This window comes from Carassius carassius, chromosome 2 (genome assembly GCF_963082965.1).
Source record: "Carassius carassius chromosome 2, fCarCar2.1, whole genome shotgun sequence".
Taxonomy (NCBI): Eukaryota; Metazoa; Chordata; class Actinopteri; order Cypriniformes; family Cyprinidae; genus Carassius; species Carassius carassius.
The window spans coordinates 776,156-797,327 of NC_081756.1; the positions used below are offsets into that span (position 1 = coordinate 776,156).

At 38.9% G+C, this 21,172-nt stretch overlaps 1 protein-coding gene across 1 annotated transcript; it reads left to right on the plus strand.

The window, feature by feature from the left end:
• The first annotated feature begins 1,475 nt into the window (after window positions 1-1,475).
• Window positions 1,476-20,294, plus strand: LOC132095519 (butyrophilin subfamily 1 member A1-like). The gene is made up of 9 exons (XM_059500602.1): window positions 1,476-1,548; window positions 2,984-3,037; window positions 14,358-14,720; window positions 16,262-16,555; window positions 17,000-17,092; window positions 17,184-17,204; window positions 17,335-17,475; window positions 19,405-19,446; window positions 19,556-20,294. The coding sequence occupies exons 2-9, from the start codon at window positions 2,986-2,988 to the stop codon at window positions 20,242-20,244; spliced, it is 1,695 nt and encodes a 564-aa protein (XP_059356585.1). The 5' UTR covers window positions 1,476-1,548; window positions 2,984-2,985; the 3' UTR covers window positions 20,245-20,294.
• The last annotated feature ends 878 nt before the right edge of the window (window positions 20,295-21,172 follow it).

The window sequence follows — 21,172 nt, forward strand, 5'->3', positions numbered from 1 at the left end:
GAACTGTAGCTGCTGAAGTGACTCGTGCGCTGAAGAAGAAGAACACATGGACAGAACGAGTCTGAACTGGCCTCAGTTCTACTCAAGCTGTGAGGTGTAGAAGAGAACAGAAGTCTGTTAAACTGAACTAGTTCTACCAATCAAGCAACATTCTAATGCTCTGGAGATTCTATCATTTATATGCTTACAGAAGACTGTACTGTAGGGGTTTTGTACTGTTTAAACACAGTATAATTGCAGAATACAGTACATTCACTCTTCTGTGTACAGGAGTATTGTTCTATGTGCTGTATTTGTGCAGAACCGAGAGGTGACTGCCTATGGAGGGCAGATAAAGTCTTTCATCAGAGGACCAAGAAACTGCTAGAATACTGTAAATACAGTCATTGCCAATGCAGTTCAGCTATCGGTTTATTTATTGATCCATCTGTGTGTATTGTGTTACATACCAAACTTTTCAAGTGCTTTTCATCCACTCTACGCTCACTTTACAGTAGTGTAAGGAAAATACACTTTTCTTATAGCTCACGGTGTGTTAGAAGTTAGAGAATCGTTTTGATGTGCAAGTTTAAGGTTTGACACGTGACTCGTGTGCTTTCTTCTACGTGTTCTGAAGTCACTGATCAGGAGGATGTGAGATACCTTTCAAAGACGCTGTTCAACAGGTTGGTCTACATCTTTGTCCTCGTTTGACGGCTGGTTTCCAGAAACATCAGCTGATTGGCTGGATGTGATGCTGTCAGAAGAAACTCCGTGAATGAAGTTTCTGTTTCATGCAACACTGTTTCCTAACCAGGAAGGGTTTGACACATTTGAAGATGAAAATATAAGAGAACAAAGAAATGTCATGATGCTCGTAACTTGTCATGATTAAAGTTGATGAGGACAAAAAATCATTAAAGGGTTGTGAGCAAACCATCAGATTCCTAACAGAGCAGAGCAGTGATTTCTCAGTTATTAATCCTGAGCTGTCTGTAGGTGGCGCTCTCTCTGTCTGTCAGTAAGAGACTATCAGTGTTCAGATCTACATAAATGTGATAATATAGTAGAGCTGGGAATAATGCCATGAATTAACACGCACAAACATTTAAGTTATATCAAGCGTTTTCCTTAATCCTGACACTCTTTTGGTCTTTTGCTTGTTAATATGAACTCTGAACTCCAGTATAACACTGTTATAAAACCCCCGAATATCTCAAATGTAAAATTTCCCACAGCTGTTGATCATCGAAGGCAGGAATGAGGATCTTCTCATAATCTAACGCTCAGCATACAGTATTTCGGTCTTTCCTCTCATGTGATTATCTGCAGGGAAATGAACAAGTCATTATGTGGATCACGCGCCTCACACACACACACACACACGCACATCGTAAAAATCATCGTTCACAATCATATCGCATATAAAGCTATTCATCATCTGACCGAGTAGAAAAGCAAGTAAGACGAAAGGAGCACGCTTGGTTTGGTGTAGCTTACCGTTTATATTCACACTTCTTCTACTTTTGACTTCTGTGATTTACTGTCACGGAGGAGTCGTTGTCTCCGGTGAGTTTGTGTTTCTCATTGCACAGTCTGATCAGGTATGTCTCTGTTAACACGTTTTATTGAGCATCACTATAACTCAGTGGCTGTTTGTGCGTGAGCTCTGAAACTTTCAGATATAAAACAAATAAAACTCATGGAAGCCCCTTTCCGACACGGAATAATAATAATAATTATTTAGTTAAAAAAAAGAAAGAAAGAGCTTATTGCTACTTTTTATCTCCGTTGTTACAAACTATCCTCTACTGGGGTGAGCTGTTACACGGGACAGATTCATTAAGACCCGCACTTTCAATTTATGCAAAGAAAATGAAGAACAAATAATGATTAGCTTTGAAAGGATTAATGATTTAAAGTGACAAAATTAATACAATTAAGTTTTTTAGAAACATTGTCTATTCTTCTCAACCAGTTTCTTATATGACCAAATTGTTAGGTGTGATCGGGTTCCTTCTCATGTGACTCGGTCTGTGGATGATGCCTGATGATGTTACCCCGCCCGAAATCAAATGCTTTAAAGAGAACTGTTATTTATCGTGCCAGCAATCATTGGGATAATTGCCCATTGAATATACAGAAAATGTATGGCAAAGACTCTTTTAGGTACCATCTGAGAAAGCACTATTTCAAATTGTGAGTAAGGAAAGGACATATTTATTTTATGAATGTAATACTGTAATCATTTATTCAGACTAATTTGTGATGATGATGTGTATTGATGTATATAATGTTATAGTGCTATACTGTTTTTATATTAACATTGTGATTTATTTTTGTTTTGGACCCCAGGAAGACTAGCTCGTTCACTTTAGTGACAGCTAATGGGGATCCATTTTACAATAAACAATAAACATTTTATTTTTTAGGACTTTTATCACAAAAATAATTGCCATATGGTTGTTTGAGAGAGACAGAGAGAGAGAGATGTACTGTAGTCCTATCACAGGGCTCTTTCACTATCTGTGTTGCTCTCCACCCATTTTTATGTACATTTTGGAATATCACGTAAAAAACAAAATGCCGGATGAAGATGCCAAGATGTACATAAATTCTAAAAACTTACCTCATTTATTACATAAATCCCTTGATGCACAAGAAAAACCTGACATGGCTTTGCCACAACGAAGGGTGTGTTTGGATAACTGGACTCACTGGGGGTTTTAACTATACAGCTACAGCATAGCAAACTGTTATAGCATGTGAAGTGAAGTAGAGAATTAAACTAGAGATCTTAATCAAAAATACCTTTTTAAAATCCTTTTTTTTTTTGGTCTTAAAATCTACAATGTTGCTCTCAGTCACATGACACTTCCACTGTAAGCTCAAAAATGTGATGGGAGTGTATGATATACATGACAGTGTTAGATCACTTCCAGATCTACACTATCCTGGAATCTCCCTCAGAGTTTGTTCTAATGGAGTCTGTGTATTTTCACAGGCATGTTGTCGATAATTGTCATTTTACTGGTGAATCTCCTCATAGAGACTTCAGGTAAGAACATGCTTAGATTTAATTCATCTTAATTGCCTCTGAGTAATTCATACACATGATCAATTTCTATTGGATATCATGGTTACAATAACATATAGGCTGTACTTATGTTAGGGTAATGTGACCAGATAGTATTTTGGGAGCGCTTTTTTGATGATATCCTCTTTGTTTGGTCTGGGATTGAGAAAGAACTTTTGCAGTTTCATGAGTACATCAATACAATTAACCCTAATATAAAACTATCAATTAAACATCTATTAATTTTTTGGACTTGACTATCTCCATAGATGACAACAATCTTTTGCACACAACAATATATAGGAAAAGCACAGACAGAAACACTTTATTGAGGGCTGACAGCTTCCATCTAAGGAGCCTGAAAGATAACATTCCTTTTGGACAATTTCAGACACATTTGCAATAATGACTCTGATTTCGAAATGCAGGCTCAAGACATGACATTAAGGTTCAGGGCTAGGGGCTACTCACCAATGATAATAGAAAAAGCAATAATAAAAGCACGCTCCACAACACGCTCTGATCTACTAAAGAAAAAAAAGCGGAGGAAAGACATGGCTAATAACAACTCTAGACCTGTCTTTGTTACCCAATATAGTAGTAGTGCCTCTGAAATGAAACAAATAATTAAGTCCAATTGGGGGTTAATTCAAAGTGATTCTATTCTGAAAGACGTTTTTCCAGAGCCGCCGATGACTGTGTTCAAGAAGGCACCATCCATAAGGGACAAACTTGTAAGAAGTTACCTTCCAGGTCCTAGACAAAAAACATGGCTAGAAAAAGGGTTGTGGGGAACCTATAGGTGTGGATCTTGCAGTCATTGTGAGGGTGTCATTCAAAGTAATACTTTTTGTGATCTGAGAACGCAGAGAGAATTTAAGACTAATGGTTTTATTAACTGCAACTCTGAATATGTGGTCTACCGCCTACAATGCCCATGTGGGTGTTTCTATGTGGGCAGAACTAAAAGAAAACTAAAAGAGCGGTTTTATGAACACAAATACGCAATTAGAGTCAATAACGAAGATTACCCTATGGCCAAACATTATAAAGAAATACACCATAGTGACCCTTCATCTTTGAGAATTCAGGGAATTGAAATTATTTTAAAACAGTTATTGCAACGTGAAACCTTTTGGATATGGAGTTTCAAAGCAATGGACTATCCAGGATTAAATGAGGAGATAGATTATAGACCTTTTCTGTGATTTTGTAATATTGTTCTTTCCTGTAACTACTCTTTTCATATATTGTATATGTATATGTGTATGCATATGTATGCATGAAGGTGTATGCATGAATATATGCATGCTACCTGTTGCTTGTGTTTTTTGCTTACATTGTGACCAACAGCTTTATTGCTGAGAATCATGTGAGAGGTGTGCCCTAGCAATATATGCATGAATGTATGTGCATGCTATCTGTTGCTTCATTGTTTATTGTTGTGACCAGCAGCTTCGGTGTTGAGAATCATGTGAGAGGTGTGCCCTAGCAATGTATGCATGAATATATATGCATGCTATCTGTTGCCTGTGTTTCTGTTTATTATTGTGACTAATAGCTTTAGTGCTGAGAACGTGTGAGAGGCGTGTCCTAGTAATTACCTGCAGACCTTCAATACTGATTGTCAGCACCTGTGTGTTTGCTTCTACCTGTGTGTCTTTGTCATTTTAATATCAGTTTTTTATCTGCTTCACTATGCCCTGAATCAGAAGAATCAGAATCAGAATCAGAATGAGCTTTATTGCCAGGTATGTTCACACATACGAGGAATTTGTTTTCGTGACAGAGCTCCGCAGTGCAACATAACAGCGACAGAACAAAAAACACAATAAGGAATAAAAAATACAAAAAAATACAAATAGGTGGGTAAGGATTGACAATATACAAATTGACAATGTAGAAGGAAGAAGGCCCCATGCAGCTACGCGTGGGCATTTTAAAGTTGTCCATTTAGGACATGTCATTTTTGCAATAAAGACATTTTAATTATGGAGTGCCTCGGCTATCAGAGATTTCTTTTTCTCTACACTGCCTCTTAAGATGTTCTACTTTGGACCGAAGAGCACCCAAATCAAACTTAAAAGGGATTGAGCACGCCATTCATCTTGAATCTAAACAGTAAACAACTATGGTTGTAATCACACCAGGCGTTCTGAACCACACTTGAGCATGTTTGACCCCCGGAGCCCAGTTCATTTGACTAGTGTGTATGTGTGCGTGCTCTGTGCCACGATTGGGCGCGGTTCGTTTTAGCCTGCCCTAGCCCGGTTGGAAAAGGTGGGCTGGGGCACGGTACATTTGTGCTCAGTCGTGGTACGCATGCAGTGTAAGCACTAATCACCTGTGAGCATGGAACATATAATGTTTTGTGTGCTCTACTGTTACCATTACAACGCAATCATATTCTATTACAACCACTACACTACACTACAGTTTTCAATACATTTAATTCAATCAAGTATTTTTGGGTTTGTAATATATCTGGTTCTTACCTTGTTGATGAACAGGAAATGTAGTTTGTGAGTAAATTATTTCATTAACCTCAGAAGCCTCCGTGATAATTTTCTGATACATACAAGTAAAAATCAATGCACGGCATAAATTATGAATTAATCATTATTAATTATTCAGTAGAATATTAGTGAAAGTGGTTTTCTCTGGTATTTCATACATGACATATGCGTGCTCTGGCCAGGAAAGTTTAGTGCAAGTGTGAGTGTAGGACATTGGGGAGGGGGGATAATGGTTAGAGAGTTGCACTTGTAACCTGAAGGTCGCAGATTCGAGTCTTGGTGCTGGCAGGAGTTGAAGTAGGGGGAATTAATGAACAGCGCGCTCTTCCACTCCCAATACCCATGACTGAAGAGTCCTTGAGCAAGGCACTGAACCCCTTGTGCTGGATATATAGCTAGCTACTGCTCCGGGGGTGTGTTCACTTCTCACTGCCGTGTGTGTGCATTTGGATGGGTTAAATGCAGAGCACCACTTCCAAGTATAGGTTACCATACTTGGCATATGTCATGACTTTCATTTTCAGAATCATGTTCAGGCTTAGTTCAGTGCAGCCATGCCTATTGTGACTACACCCTCTACTCACATCTCTACTCGTCGCATGTCTATGACAAACAAGACATGTCACATTTATTTATATAGCACTTTTAACAATACAGATTCTGAAAAAACAACTGAACAGCATTAAATAGGAAAAAGAGTGTGTCATTGAATTCAGTGATGTCATCATTCAGCTCAGTTCAAATAGTATCAAGGTAATCATTTGCAATCAAGTCAACGATATCGCTGTAGATGAAGTGACCCCAACTAAGCAAGCCAGAGGCGACAGCGGCAAGGAACCGAAACTCCATCGGTGACAGAATGGAGAAAAAAACCTTGGGAGAAACCAGGCTCAGTTGGGGGCCAGTTCTCCTCTGACCAGACGAAACCAGTAGTTCAATTCCAGACTGCAGCAAAGTCAGATTGTGCAGAAGAATCATCTGTTTCCTGTGGTCTTGTCCTGGTGCTCCTCTGAGACAAGGTCTTTACAGGGGATCTGTATCTGGGGCTCATCTAGTTGTCCTGGTCTCCGCTGTCTTTCAGGGATGTAGAGGTCCTTTCTAGGTGCTGATCCACCATCTGGTCTGGATACGTACTGGATGTTATGTGTAAGCCAGGTTAAAGAGATGCAACAGTATATCTGCCTCCCGAACAATGTTAGGTAGGTTATTCCAGAGTTTAGGCGCCAAATAAGAAAATGATCTGCCGCCCGCAGATGATTTTGATATTCTAGGTTTTATCAAATTGCCAGGTTTTATGAAAGCAGAGGACGTGGAGGACTATTATGTAACAAGAGCTTGTTCAAATACTGAGGTGCTAAACCATTCAGGGCTTTATAAGTAAAAAAAAAGATTTAAAAATCTTTACTAAAACTAAACGTTTTGACGAAGCATTGACAGAGCAGCCATCAAGTCTTAGACAGCGTTCTAGGTTATTACATGCAGAGTTTTTGGTCATATTATTAACACCTCTTTTTCTTCAGAAATTAGCTGTAAGAAATTACTTGTTATCCAGTTTTTTATATCAACTTTGCATTCTAATAATTTTTCAAATTGGTATGTTTCTTCGGGCCACTAAAGAAATATAGAGCTGAGTATTATCAGCAAAACAGTGAAAGCTAACATGGTGTTTCCTGATGATATCTCCCAAGGGTAACATATAAAGCATGAAGAGTAGCGGCCCTAGCACTGAGCATTAAGGTTCTCCATACTGCACTTGTGATTGATATGATACATCTTCCTTCACTGCTACAAATTGATGGCGGTCAGATTAGTACGATTTGAACCATGCTAATGCACTTTCATTAATGACAACAACGTTTTCTAGTTTATTCAAGAGAAAGTGGCTGTCAATATTGTCGAACGCAGCACTAAGATCCAGTAGCATTAATACTGATAGAACCATGATCAGATTATAAAAGCAGGTCATTTGTAGCTCTAATTAGAGCAGTCTCAGTACTAGTGATGTTTGGATCGATACTAATGTATCGATATTTATGATCCCAACGTCTCCTGCTCTAGTATCGATTCTCATATAAAAAGATCGATATTTAAACTTAGTCATTTGGAGTGAGTGTTTATGTTATTATAAGTAACTTGCTGTCACCAGAAAAGTCTAATTATATCTGGTTAGGGGAAGGAACTACTTCTCCTTCCGCTGGTCAGTTGTGTGTGCACTGCGGCTCTGTGACGGAGCTGGCCGCTGCAGCCCTTTCATTTCCTGCAACAAAGACTGCAGACTGCAGAGTGACTATGGCTGACCACAAAAGAAGTCATGTCTGGCTGTATTTTAGCTGTAAAGACAGCAGTGACGCTGTGTGTGATGTGTTTGGAAAGACAAACCTAGCTAAACATCTGAGGATAAGTAGCGGCAGTCTGAGGAGGAGGTCCAGGGCGAGAAGACACAAGGTGCTAGGGCAAGACAAACTTCAATCAGTGAGTCATTTGGCAGCAGTGGCAGATGTTATCCAGGTACAGAGAGATAACGTGATAGTTGCATTATCACTGACTGTGGGAAAGTTATTCACGTCTGTTAAGGCCTTAGTTTTTAATGTTCAAGAGTTCCCTGGAATCCCAGCATTCTTACAACAAGCTAACAGAAAGCAGTTTGTTCGAATAGGTAATTCTAGCTATCCTAATGAAATAAATGCAACAATGAGTAGCTTTCCCGAGATCAGTGATAAGAAAAGTGTATTGAGAGAGGCTGCAGATAGCCCATAGTCAAAGCATAGAGGACAATAGACAAAATAACAATTTCTACCTCCATCTGTATTCTTTACTTGTGTACAAATTATTGGTTTGGTACTATTATTGGTATTACTCTCTAAATCCTGACTGGAAATCCTCACATATACAATTTTTCTCTAAGAAGGAAAATAATTGTGGGATACTAACTTTTCTAGTAAGATTTGAGATCGGTCTGTAATTAACTAGTTCTTTGGGATCTAGTATTTATTTTTTATTTTTTGGCTTAATAACAGCCAGTTTGAAGGTTTTTGGGGACATATCCTAATAACAATGAGAAATTAATAATAGTCAGAAGAGGATCTATGACTTCTGGAAGCACCTCTTTTAGGAGCTTAGATGGAATAGGGTCTAACATAAAGGTTTATACAATTCTTCCTATCCTAAAGTTGAGAATGAGATACTGTAGTTGAGACTCGGACCCACAACCTTAGGGTTAGGAGTCAAACTCTCTTTAGCCATTGTATTGAATAAATACCTGTGGTTGTATTTGTTTTCTTCTGAAAGAGAATAATCTTCAGATCTAGCTGTTTTTTAATGCTTTTCTGTAGGATATGTTACTTTCCCGCCAAGCAATACGAAATACCTCTAGTTTTGTTTTCCTCCAGCTGCGCTCCATTTTTCGGGCTGCTCTCTTTAGGGTGCGAGTATGCTCATTATACCATGGTGTCAAACAGTTTTCCTTAACCTTCCTTAAGCGTAAAGGAGCAACTGTATTTAAAGTGCTAGAAAAGAGAGAGACCATAGTTTCTGTTACATCATCAAGTTGTTCTGAGGTTTTGGATATGCTAAGGAATTTGGATACATCAGGAAGATAACTTAAAAAGCAGTCTTTTGTGGTAGAAGTGATGGTTCTTCCATACTTGTAACAAGAAGTAGAATTTACAATTTTGGCTATATGAAGTTTGCACAGAACTAAATAATGATCTGAGATATCACTTGGCTGAATAATTTCAACACCATCAACATCAATTCCATGTGACAGTATTAAATCTAGAGTATGATTTCGACAATGAGTAGGTCGTGAAACGTGTTTTATCATTAACATTTGTTTCTCTGGATAATGTTATATGAAGCACCATTACTTTAAACAAGTTATACTTAAAGACCACACTTTTGTTTGATGAACATCAGTTAAATTGGTTTGGATGTTTTTTGTATTTTCTAATTCAGGTAACAGACACAGTCTCTATAGTGTGATATCTAAGTGAAAGAGTCTATGTGCTGATAATTAACTAATTTCTGTGGCTTGAGGTGTCTAGCAGATGGTCGGTTTAGCCAGTCTGTCTGCTTTCAGTCCTGGTCAATTATAAATTCTAAGAGAGAAGAGCGGCACCACCCCAGGAGGGATAAAGACCATCTCTTTTTTAAGCAGGTCAGGTCTGCCCCAAAAACTTTTCCAATTGTCTATGAAACCTACAATATTCTGCAGGCACCACTCAGACATCCAGCCATTGAGTGATGACAGTCTTCTATGTATCTTATCACCACGGTAAGCAGGGAGAGGACCCAAGCATAAGTCAAAATGCAAGCAGATTTCTTCCTTAAAGAAATAGCCAGCCAAATAACAGTAATATGAGTAAAGAGCATCTCTTAAACGATGCTTAAAAGCTTGTGCAGTGGAACCAGCATCAGGAATGAAGTAATCGCTCACAGGCATGCCAGAAGTGTGGCACTAAGTCACAGCATCTCATTCTCTCTAGGAAGTAGAGATTTTCTCATTCAGGAACTTGAGCTGGTCAAAACGCCATGGGAACAATGCCACCAGACTTACAAATCCCTCCATAGTGTGGCAGAGCACAGCTAAAGTAAAAGAAAGGAGCCAAAAGTGGCACACAATGCAGGTAGGGAAGTCGTGGCCTAATGGTTAGAGAGTCGGACTCCCAATCGAAAGGTTGTGAGTTCGAGTCCCGGGCCGGCAGGAATTGTGGGTGGGGGGAGTGCATGTACAGTTCTCTCTCCACCCTCAATACCACGACTTAGGTGCCCTTGAGCAAGGCATCGAACCCCCAACTGCTCCCCGGGCGCCGCAGCATAAATGATGCCCACTGCTCCGGGTGTGTGCTCACAGTGTGTGTGTGTGTTCACTGCTCTGTGTGTGTGCGTTTCGGATGGGTTAAATGCAGAGCACAAATTCTGAGTATGGGTCACTATACTTGGCTGAATGTCACTTCACTTTCAGACTTCACACTTTAGGAAACTGTGCCTTGGTAGTAAAAAAACGGCATAGTTTTGTAGTGTACAGTGTCACAAACAGAATGAGACCACCCATTACAAAAAGTGAAAGATAGGCAGAAGATTTCATTTTTTTTTTTAATATATGTGTGTTTTATGTTGAATGTGCCTGTATCTGCATGATTTGAGCGCAAATTAGCATGCCGTTACTGTGTAATCACAGCTATGAATGTGTATGCCAGCCAAATGAATAGAGTGGGATGATTTACTTTATGGTGCATTTATATGATTACCATCTCTATAACTGCCATCTTCACATCAGCACATGATAGTTGACTATATGACCAGAATTCATTGTAAATACTGCATTTCTAGCAATCTCAGGATGTTCTGTAATTGGCATACAAAGTTAAATCTTTTTTATTTTTCTTACTCAAATTATTCCTATTATATTTTTCTAGTGCTCAAATAAATCACTTATATGATATTTCTGTCTATTGTTTTATAATTGAAAAAAGTGGTATGTTTAATATCTAAAATAGTTTGTAGAATCCTTCAATACAGTTAGTAAATATTTTTTATATTTTGTGGTGGGGAGGTGGGGGGGACTTGACATAGCATCAGAAAAATGTTTGCAGTAATCACATTTTTCATGGAATCTTCTTCAGATTTGAAATATAAACTCATGAGACATTTGACTTTCAACCCATTACTTTTCTAGATTGGTCCAGGACTTAATTTATGTATTTTTATATCATATGAAAAACAATCAGTGTGTAAATTTTTTTTTTCTCTTTTGATGTGTATAACATACTGAAGTAAGAAACTGTTACAGTTTTAAGTTAGGTAGGGCACTTTCTGCTGTGAGTCCCATAATGGGGGGCCTGGTTAACAGGTTAACTGGGTTGAGTTGGCGGTCTCCGCACCAAGAATTGGAAAGCTTCTACTTCAAGGTATACATTTTCCATGTAGAGGGAGCTCTGGATTGGAGGATGGTCTCAACAAACTTGGTTGAGAGAACAGAAGCTACGAGTTGTGCCCCCTCAGAGGCCACACCTATGTCTTCCACAGCTCTCACTGGCGTTGAGAGATCTTATCCTCCACCAGTGAGAGGAGATCCCTCCTGATGGAAATCTCCCATGGAGAGCCATCAAAAAGTTAAATCAGGTCAGAGAACCATACTTGGCCCAGCCAGACTGGGGCTATTAGCAGCAGATGGACCCTGTCATGGAATGTCATCTGCATTGCAAACAGGTCCACCTGAGCCTGGCCAAAAACTCTCCGTATCTACTTCACCACCATGAGGTGAAGCCTCCATTTCCAGGGCTTCGGCCCCTGCCTCGACAGGATGTCTACTCTTATATTGAGATGCCCAGAGATGTGAACTGCTCTCAGCAAGAGGAGTTTGCCCTGGGACCACAGAAGGATCTGATGTGCCAGCTTGTAGGCACAAACACAGACCTCCCTGGTGATTAATATAGGAGATCATCACTTGTGTTGTCGGTGTGCACCAACACATGATGATATCTTAGGCCGGTGACACACCGGCTGCGTGGCGTGAGCATGGCGTTTCTGCTGCGTGTCAGTTGCGTGGCGGCTGCTTCGCGTTTTCTGTGTCTTTACACACCAGAATCGTGCCTGACGCGGCGCTGGCACGCTGCTGCTGCTGTAGGTGACATGTAGGGAGGCGCCGACAGACCAGGATCTTGTCTTCATGACAACAATTTCCACTGTTTTTTTACACACCTACCCTACACCTTCATGTTAAGCATAAATATAAAGCCTATTGATAAAGGACACCGTCAACAGTCTTGATTGCAAAATAGACTATGTTTGACAGGTACAATATTTAAAAATCGATAATTATTATTATTTTTTTAAAATTACATTTATATCTGAATTTATGTCAACCTATAGACTTTCAAACATCAAAATGTCATGAATTAATATGTATTTGTGTACAAAATGACAATGATATAAACATATTTTCCTATTCTTTTTACCTGGAAACGCTTCCAACACGCTTGCATGTCGCGTTAAAAATAGGCGTCGGTTCTATTTCTAGCATGCACATGTTTTCTGCGCATCTCACACAGGCAGTCTGCAAGCTCTAACCTGTTAACATGGGAGCCGAATTAAAAACGGACACGCCACGCAGCTGAGACGCTTACGCCACGCATCCAGTGTGTCACCGGCCTTAGATCTTGGAGAAAGTATTTCAATGATAGAAACACGGCCAGCATTTCCAGCCGGTTGGTGTGCCACATGAGATGGCAACTGGTCCACAAACTGTGGGCTGAGTGTCCACTCAAGGTCGCTAGCGTTATTCAGGGATAAGGAGCTCCCAGCACTGGGCAATTAGCCAAGGTTTCCTCCAGGTCTATGGCACGAAGGCAGGGCAGCGTGACACTGAGCATGAAAAGTGGGTTTCCCCTTGGGAAACTTCTCTTACTTTCGTGACTGCAGTGAGGATTGACTCGATCTGAGCAGGAGTAAGACATGCCTGCATCATGGTAAAATCCCACAACACGCCCAGATAAGTGGTCTTCTGTAATGGAGAAAGCACAATTTTCTTGGCTTTATGTCTTAACCTCAGCTCAACTCAGAACACCTTCTTAGTGCTGAACTGCCATCTGTTCAGATTGAGCTAATATCAACCAATCAATCATCGATGTGGTTGAGTATGCAGATGCCCTGGAGTCACAGAGGAGCCAGTGCAGCATCCACACACTAGATAAAAGTGCAGGGTGAGAGTGTAAGGCCGAAGAGAAGAACCCCTTTTTGACCCCTAAAGCCAATCTATGGAACCTCCTGTGATGGGGAAGGATGGAGATGAGCTCTAGGAATGGAGGCCTCGGCATAATGACTCTCTAAAGTGAGAGAAGGCCTCTACACCCCACGCTAACCTGCCTAGTGGAGCTCTGGCAAGTGGAGGCCTCAGAAACTCCCTGACAACACTCAGAAAAATGGCCACTCTTGGAGTAGAGACCTCAGCTTGACAAAACTCTAAAGCGAGTGGAGGCCTCTCGCAATGCAACCTTCCATTCTTATTTGGAACAGTGAAGTACTTGCTGTAGAACTCGGACTCCCTGTTGAGAGGAGGGACCACCTCTTGAGACTGAACTCTGTTATAATCAAAGTGGATAGATTGGTGCCCTGAAGCGGCGAAGCGGCAGGGGATGGCTGAACTAGACGAAGACTATCCAGTGAGAATGGTGGTCTGCACAAATGTCTTCCACTATAAGCCTTTGACCTGGGAACGCAACTCTGACTCTTAATTCAGGGGAGTATAAAAAGTGATGCTCCCTGATCAGAAGCTTGAAGACAGTAGGTTGGGACTGCTCTTGCCCAGCAGAAGAAGAAAGTCACATACACCTAGTGATGCTCCGAGAGTGAGTAGGAGATGAACCAATTTTAATTCTCGGGTGAACTAACCCTTTAATAAGACTCACAACAAATAGTGAATGACACACACATAGAGCCCTTGCTGAATGACAGAAAGCTAATGCTGGCTCCACCGCACATGCTTTTAAGCATCCTGGTCATTAAGTAACCCCGGCCGTGATGTCTCACCGATCCATTGGACTGATAACACACGTGATTCAGAGCGTGGTCACACTGAAGGCATTTCCATAGCTTTTCATCACAGTTCGAGTTCCTGAAGGCAATACTAAACTCTACACAATCTGTACTACTCATTGCATGTCTATAACCACTAAGTCAAAATATAAGCAAATAAAAAAAAAACTAGCCAGTTTTGCACATTTGTAAATGCGACTGCACCTTAAATATTTGTTGTAAATGATTAATTAATTCTCTGTCTCTCTCAGTGTCGTTGACTGTGGTGGTTCCTCCTGATCCTATAGAGGCTCATGTGGGATCCACAGTGATTCTTCCCTGCTGGATCTCTCCTCCTGAGAACGCGGAAGCTCTGGAGATCCGCTGGTACCGTCCAAATCAGTTCAGCAACCCTGTTCTGCTCTATAATCATGGGAAGATCCAGGACGTCCAGGAGGAATCGTACAGGAACCGAAGCTCTTTGAGTCTGCGGTCAGATCAGTCTGGTGGACTGAAGGACGGAGATGTCTCTCTACGGCTGGAGAAACTCACTTTTCATGATGAAGGTTCATTTCACTGTTATGTGAGTGGAGAACATTCATATGACAGTAAAGAGGTGGTTCTCAAAATCACAGGTGAGGAAGCATCTATACTGGATTAAAGCCATAGTCAGTCAAACATTAAAATTCTCTCCTGCATAATGAGGACTATGATTGAGGACACTTGTAATGACACTCACTGGGGATGCCTGCTGGTCAAAACTGTGTAGACGCAATAAAACCTCAGGCCAAAACATGCTTAAAAACAGCCTTTAAAACTAAATGCAAATGTTTTATTGAAAGTATAATATATATAAATGCAATTAACAATTCATCAAATACCATTAAATATGAAGTGTCTGTAAAATGTGTTCTTGTATTAATTTGCAGTTTAGTTTGTTTTATGCATGGCCAATTATGAGACTAAAAACATCTCTACAAATTACAAAACTGATTTGAGATCAGGTAAAAACCACTGGTCCTAGTTTAATGGTTCGCCATTTGATTCCCTGAACAAAAAATGTATAAAAAAAAACTCAAGGAAAATAAATGATGAATCTGATCCAAGTAATTTTTATAAAAATTAAATTCAATATTAATTAAATATTGTGGCCACATTAATCATATAGCGAAAAATCTGATATTGTGACAGTCCAAAGGTCCCATACATAATGATTGCTGCAATGTCTGTAAATAAAAATAATTATAATAAAAAAATAAAAAAAAAATCTTTTTCTATTTTAGACACAGATGGAATTTAGAAGTCTGTTCCTGACGTGTGCTTTACCTTGAATAAATCAAATCATTGTCCATAATAAAGTCGGATATGCCGATCCATTTTGTTTTCCACTTGGCATTGCAAATAACAAAATAAAATAAAATAAAGTAAAAAATACAACTTAAACATAAGTTTGTTTCTTCATTAATAAAAAATATATTTCATTCAAACAAACTGTTAAAGTACGATCATAATTTCCTGTACCTTCAACACAATACGCACAGCACGGTCAAAGAGTTTGTTTGACCTTCCATTGCACACCTGTAACTCATCAGCGGTTGGCTTAAATGTACTCAAAAATTCTCATATGTCCTCTAGTGTCACAAACACAAATTACAATTAAATGGCTCCAACAAACTTGAAATAACTATATGTCAACTAGCAGTCTGTCTGCTTATCTGTGAACACTTTATTTTGATGAACATTCTGCTGACTATTTAAGTAACATTTTGCAAGTGCATGTCTACTTATTTCACTAACCCTAACCTAACCTACAGTCTACTAACAAGAGCCACAATTTGTTTTCCACAGAACTGAGCTACTTTTAAACTGTTGTCTCAATCTCAATGCAACCCTGTTTCAAGTCCCTGGACAGACATTCAAAGCACAGAACACAATTATTGTGTAAGACAATATACTTGCATTTTAGAAGACGCTTTTATCCAAAGCAACTTACATTGCATTCAGGCTAACAATTTTCTCCTAACATGTGTCCCCCTAAAATGTGGATTTGAACCCCCCCAACTTTGCGCTTGCTAATGCATTTCTTTACCACTTGAGCTACAGGAACATACTAACTGTATGTAAGCTAGTCTTTGTATCAGGAGAAGATCTGAAGATCTGTCTCTCCTCTCTTCAGCTTTAGGATCCGCTCCTGTCCTGTCTCCAAAGTCTCTAGATGATGGGCGTGTGAACATCAGCTGCAGGTCCAGTGGCTGGTATCCAGAGCCCAGCGTCTCATGGACGTCAGATGAAGGAAGGGTTCTCCGTCCTGGAGGAACGTCTCTCACTCGTGGAGAAGATGAGATGATATCTACCCACAGCTGGACGGCCGTCTCTCTCTCAGACGCTCAACTGGTCTCATGTTCAGTCTCTCTCAGAACTGGAGAATTAAAAGAAGGAAGACTGGACATACAGGGCATTGTGTCTCCAGGTTAGAGAACATGGATATTTGTAGAAACCACAAACAAAGTGATCAAATTAGCTTAAATGCTAGGCCTGTGATCGTTTCCATTAGGTTTTTTCCCCTGTGACCTTAACTGAAGGTTTTTTGTCATTAAGTTACATTTTAAGCAAATATAATTGATTTATAAATATAATTATTTAAAATAAATCAGCATACATTCTGCATGTGACTTTTTATTCTGCTCCACCAATGAATTTTTTTTTTTTAAAGTCATCAGTTTCTCTTACTTTACCATCCAATCAATAAAATCAAACCAGATCCCATACATTGTGTTCTCAGTCCTGTTTCAGAAGAAAAATGGGTTGCGAATAGCATTTTAATTATGCAAAAGTTTCAAAAATATTTTCTACTTACTGTAATTGATTTATATTTTTGAAGGTGTTTAGATTCGTCTGGTTTCTGTTTTTTTAGGTCCATGGAAGATTCTCTTCCTCACGTTTCTCATCGGTGCTCTTCTGGGTTTGGTTGTGTTCATTCTTTACAAATACAGACACAAACTAACAGGTACAATCTAGTTCAAACAACTGGCATGATTATATCTTCAGATGTTTTTATGCAGGTATTTTATGCTTAAGTGTTGATTTTTTTTTTTCAGGGAAGAAACCAGACAAAGAAAGTAAGTAAACTACATGTGCATCACTTTAACATCCCAAAATTAATTAAACATATGAATATTCTTCTATTGTTCTTATTTGTAAGTCGCTTTGGATAAAAGCTTCTGCTAAATGATTATATGTAAATGTAAATGAATCAGCTTCACATCAGAATTTTATTGCGGTTGATTAAGTGGAGTATTTGTGTAAATAAATTGGTAATTAAACCCTCAAAACGAAATTCTCTTATTTCAGTTTGTGAGGAGGGAACTACGGAGAGACTGACAAAAGAAGGTATTTAAAGAAATTTATCTTTGCAGTACTTTTATAACGGCAGCTGCTGAAGTGACCCACTACATGTCAAATAAACTCTGAAATCTTGCTTTCACATAATGTGAATATAATCACTTTATAAAAGAAATGCCCTTCCAATACATGCTAATAAATGTAGATGTTCACAATTACAGCTGTAGTGTTCTTTCTCTAAAACCTTACATTATTTGTTTTTGTTTTTAGCAACAAATTCAGAAGAACTACAGAAAGAACCAGGTATGACATCATCTCAGTTATATATTCATATACAGTATTTGTAAAGCTTGTTCATTCCACCCTGTACATCTCTTTCACTTTGCTTCTTGAAAACACACACAAAAAAGAAGACCCCCCCCCCCCCACAAAACTAAAGTATAATTTTGCTTGATAGTTTAAAGTCAATATACTCCAATTATGCAGAGCAACGATCTACTGAATAATAACATGATAACATAATAAACAGCTTTAATATTCTAAGGTGAAATGGGATGGTTTTGCATTTAAGCCGTGAAAAATGCTGCATACAAGAGTAACAGAAAACCACTGCTTTTTGTTTCTTATTTATAGAAGATTAGAAGATGCAACTGATAATCAAGAACATTTGCCATTATCTGATCTGACTGTTTTGAAAGTCTGACACAACTAAAGACATTTCTATTTTATGCCAGTTAATGCACAAAATAGATGAACATTACGAGCAGTGTGATGGTTGTATCAGACAAACCCAAAATTTAAACAAGTTACTGGATTGGCAGAATGACCTGACACAAATGAGCTGGAGTGCAGGGGTTATTGATGAAACCCTGAGTCCATTGAAATTTAACCCAAGATAATGGTTAACATCTAAATGACAGGGTTACACTTATTGTGCTTTACAGAGTTTACAGAGTCGGGAGTATTTATGAAGCAGATTAATAATTAACTTTTCCTTTGAAATGTTCTCTCGTTTTAGACTGTGAGGAGGGATCTCTGGAGAAACAGAGAAAAGAAGGTATTTGAAGATATTTAGTTCTTTGCTATACTTACAGGAACTGTAACTGCTGAAGTTGCCATGCTCTTGAGGAAGGAAGCTGCACAAAGACAAAGATACTACAATATAGCATTTAAATAAAAGAAGAAGAAGATCCATACAAAACACAGGGAAACACAAGAAGAATGCACAAAGACAATACAATAACCACCAAAGATTAAACAGAAACAGGGAGTACTTATACAAAAGCAAGAGAGGGACTAATGACTAAATTAACATGGCATAGGTGAACAGAATGAACTAATCAAGGGAACTAAGGAAAACTAGATCACGAAACAGGAGAACAGACACAAGGTCCATATGGTTGTGCCATAACAAAACAAGAATGGAGGGACAGAGGGACTTAGAAGAGAACAAAGAAGTGAAGTTGGGATGGTAAGCGCAGAGAGCACAGAGGATAGGGGAACAACCTCCATGGTCGTGTCTGGGCAGGCAGACAGTTCAGGGCAGGCATACAGTTCAGATGATGAAAAACATAAAGCTGAGCATTGTAAATATCGATGTTATATACTTCAAATAAAACAATTATAATGATCAAAAATAACAATTATAATCAAAATGCTTTCGTGTTGCATTTTTATAAATTCATATTATTATTTTATCAACAAAAATAGAATTTTTTGCAAAAATAGGTTTTTTCTTTTTTTTTTAAGATTTCCGAGTGTAGAATTTTATATCCCAGATATTCAAGGTCTTAGACTTTTGGGCTCCATTGTATTTGTGCAGTGTGTTGTATACCAGAACTAATGTGAATATTACTAAATATGGGGTAATTAACAATGCATAAATGTTTATGTAATATATTGATGTCATTTGTAGATGTCCTCAATTATAGCTTTTAGTTTTTCTTTCTCTAAAATCTTGAATTGCTTTTATTGTAGTTGTGGAAGACATCAATATAGAGGAACTGAAGAAACATGCAGGTGTGGCAATATCTCATTTTTATGTCCATAGATTATACAGTATATACATGTACATCTACATAGAGTTTAAGAGCATAAATAACTGTTGCTCATGTGTTTTTCCCCACAGTTGAGATCACTATTGACCGTGAGCGTTCACATCCAGGTCTGATTGTTTCTAGAGACTGTAAAATGGTGAAGGATCGTCCAGAATATAAACACACTGGAGAGGGATTTCCATTTGAATTATGTGCTTTTGGAGCCCAAATATTCACCTCTGGTCGTCACTATTGGGATGTACAGCTGGCAGTAGAAAATACACCTCCCAAAAACTTCTGGATAATTGGTGTGGTAAAAGAGGGAAACCTTCCTAAAAAAGACAGTTCTGCTTTTACTGTGTCATCTGGTTTCTGGTTCTTGTGTTCAGACGGTCCATATGGCTTTTACACCAACACTGATCCATTGATTAGATTCTCTCTGACACCGAGACCTGAACGACTGGGAGTTCTGTTCGATTATGATGACGGTCAGCTGTCCTTTTACAACGTCACAGAGAAAAAACATCTCCTGACCATCAGCAGCAGATTCTCTGGATCAGTCGTTCCTCTCTTCAATCCTGGTGTTGGTGATCAGAGTCCGATTACCATCTTGGATTGTACAAAACCTGTAGAATCAGCTGAACCCAGTCAGCCTTTACTGAGTAACATGGTAGCTGTAGAATCAGCTGTAGAATTAGTTGTAAAGCCCAGTGATAATCCAGAAACTGTAGAATCGGCTGCAGAGTCCAGACAGTCTTTAACAATAGCTCAGAAAGCCTGACTGACTAATGCAGTTTAAACAAATGGGTGAATGTACAATAAAATAACATCTTACATCAACAAACTACTAAAATGTATTAAGATGTAGCATGGTGCTGGGAACATCAAGCTCATGGGATTGTTTCCTATAAATCATGTGTTCTTATAAAACATACAACTTGAACAGCATCATCATTTCAACCAAGAGTCAATTTATGACAACTTCAGATGATGTCATCCAATCTTACAACATCACAAGCACATTTGAATCCTCCTTGACCACATCAACATACACACTATATTCTGTGGGGAAGTTGTGGTCTAGTGGTTAGAGAGTTTGACTCCTAACCCTAGGATTGTAGGTTTGAGTCTCAGGCCTGTAATACCATGACTGAGGTGTCCTTGAGCAAGACACTGAACCCCCAACTGCTGCCTGAGCACCGCAGCATAAATGATGCCCACTGCTCCATGTGTGTGTGTGTGTGTGTGTGTGTGTGTGTGCACTTTGGATGGGTAAAATGTAGAGCACTAATTCTGAGTATGGGCTACCATACTTGGCTGAATGTCACTTTCACCCTATAATAAATAAAAGTGGACTTCAAATAAAGTTTTAAGATACACTTATTTGTAGCATCTGGACCAATCAGAAACACCATTTTAAATGTGATTTAACAACTCAATTATTCATTAGATCTCTCAGCCAATAAATGTACTAGGTGCCAGGATGTCTGCGAATGACTCCAGACCACTGGTTAACATGGCAACCACGACCCCTCAGCAAGACTTTCATGACCTGAAAGTATGTGGAGAGGATCTTCCTCCTAAGTTCTCTCTGAAACATACTGCTATAAACATTGACTCTTCTCTAATTAATTCATAGAAAAACCTTTCTTTGAATGAACACACATATACTTCAGGTCATTCTGTATGTTGTTACTGTACTTGTATAT

What these genes read in the sequence shown, in the direction of transcription:
- LOC132095519 (XM_059500602.1), top strand. Translation starts at nt 2,986, where the DNA reads ATGTTGTCGATAATTGTCATTTTACTGGTGAATCTCCTCATAGAGACT. An exon ending in GGAGAGACTGACAAAAGAAG is followed by an intron (nt 17,476 to 19,404) that starts GTATTTAAAGAA and finishes CTTTTATTGTAG; the next exon opens with TTGTGGAAGACATCAATATA. An exon ending in GGAACTGAAGAAACATGCAG is followed by an intron (nt 19,447 to 19,555) that starts GTGTGGCAATAT and finishes TTTTCCCCACAG; the next exon opens with TTGAGATCACTATTGACCGT.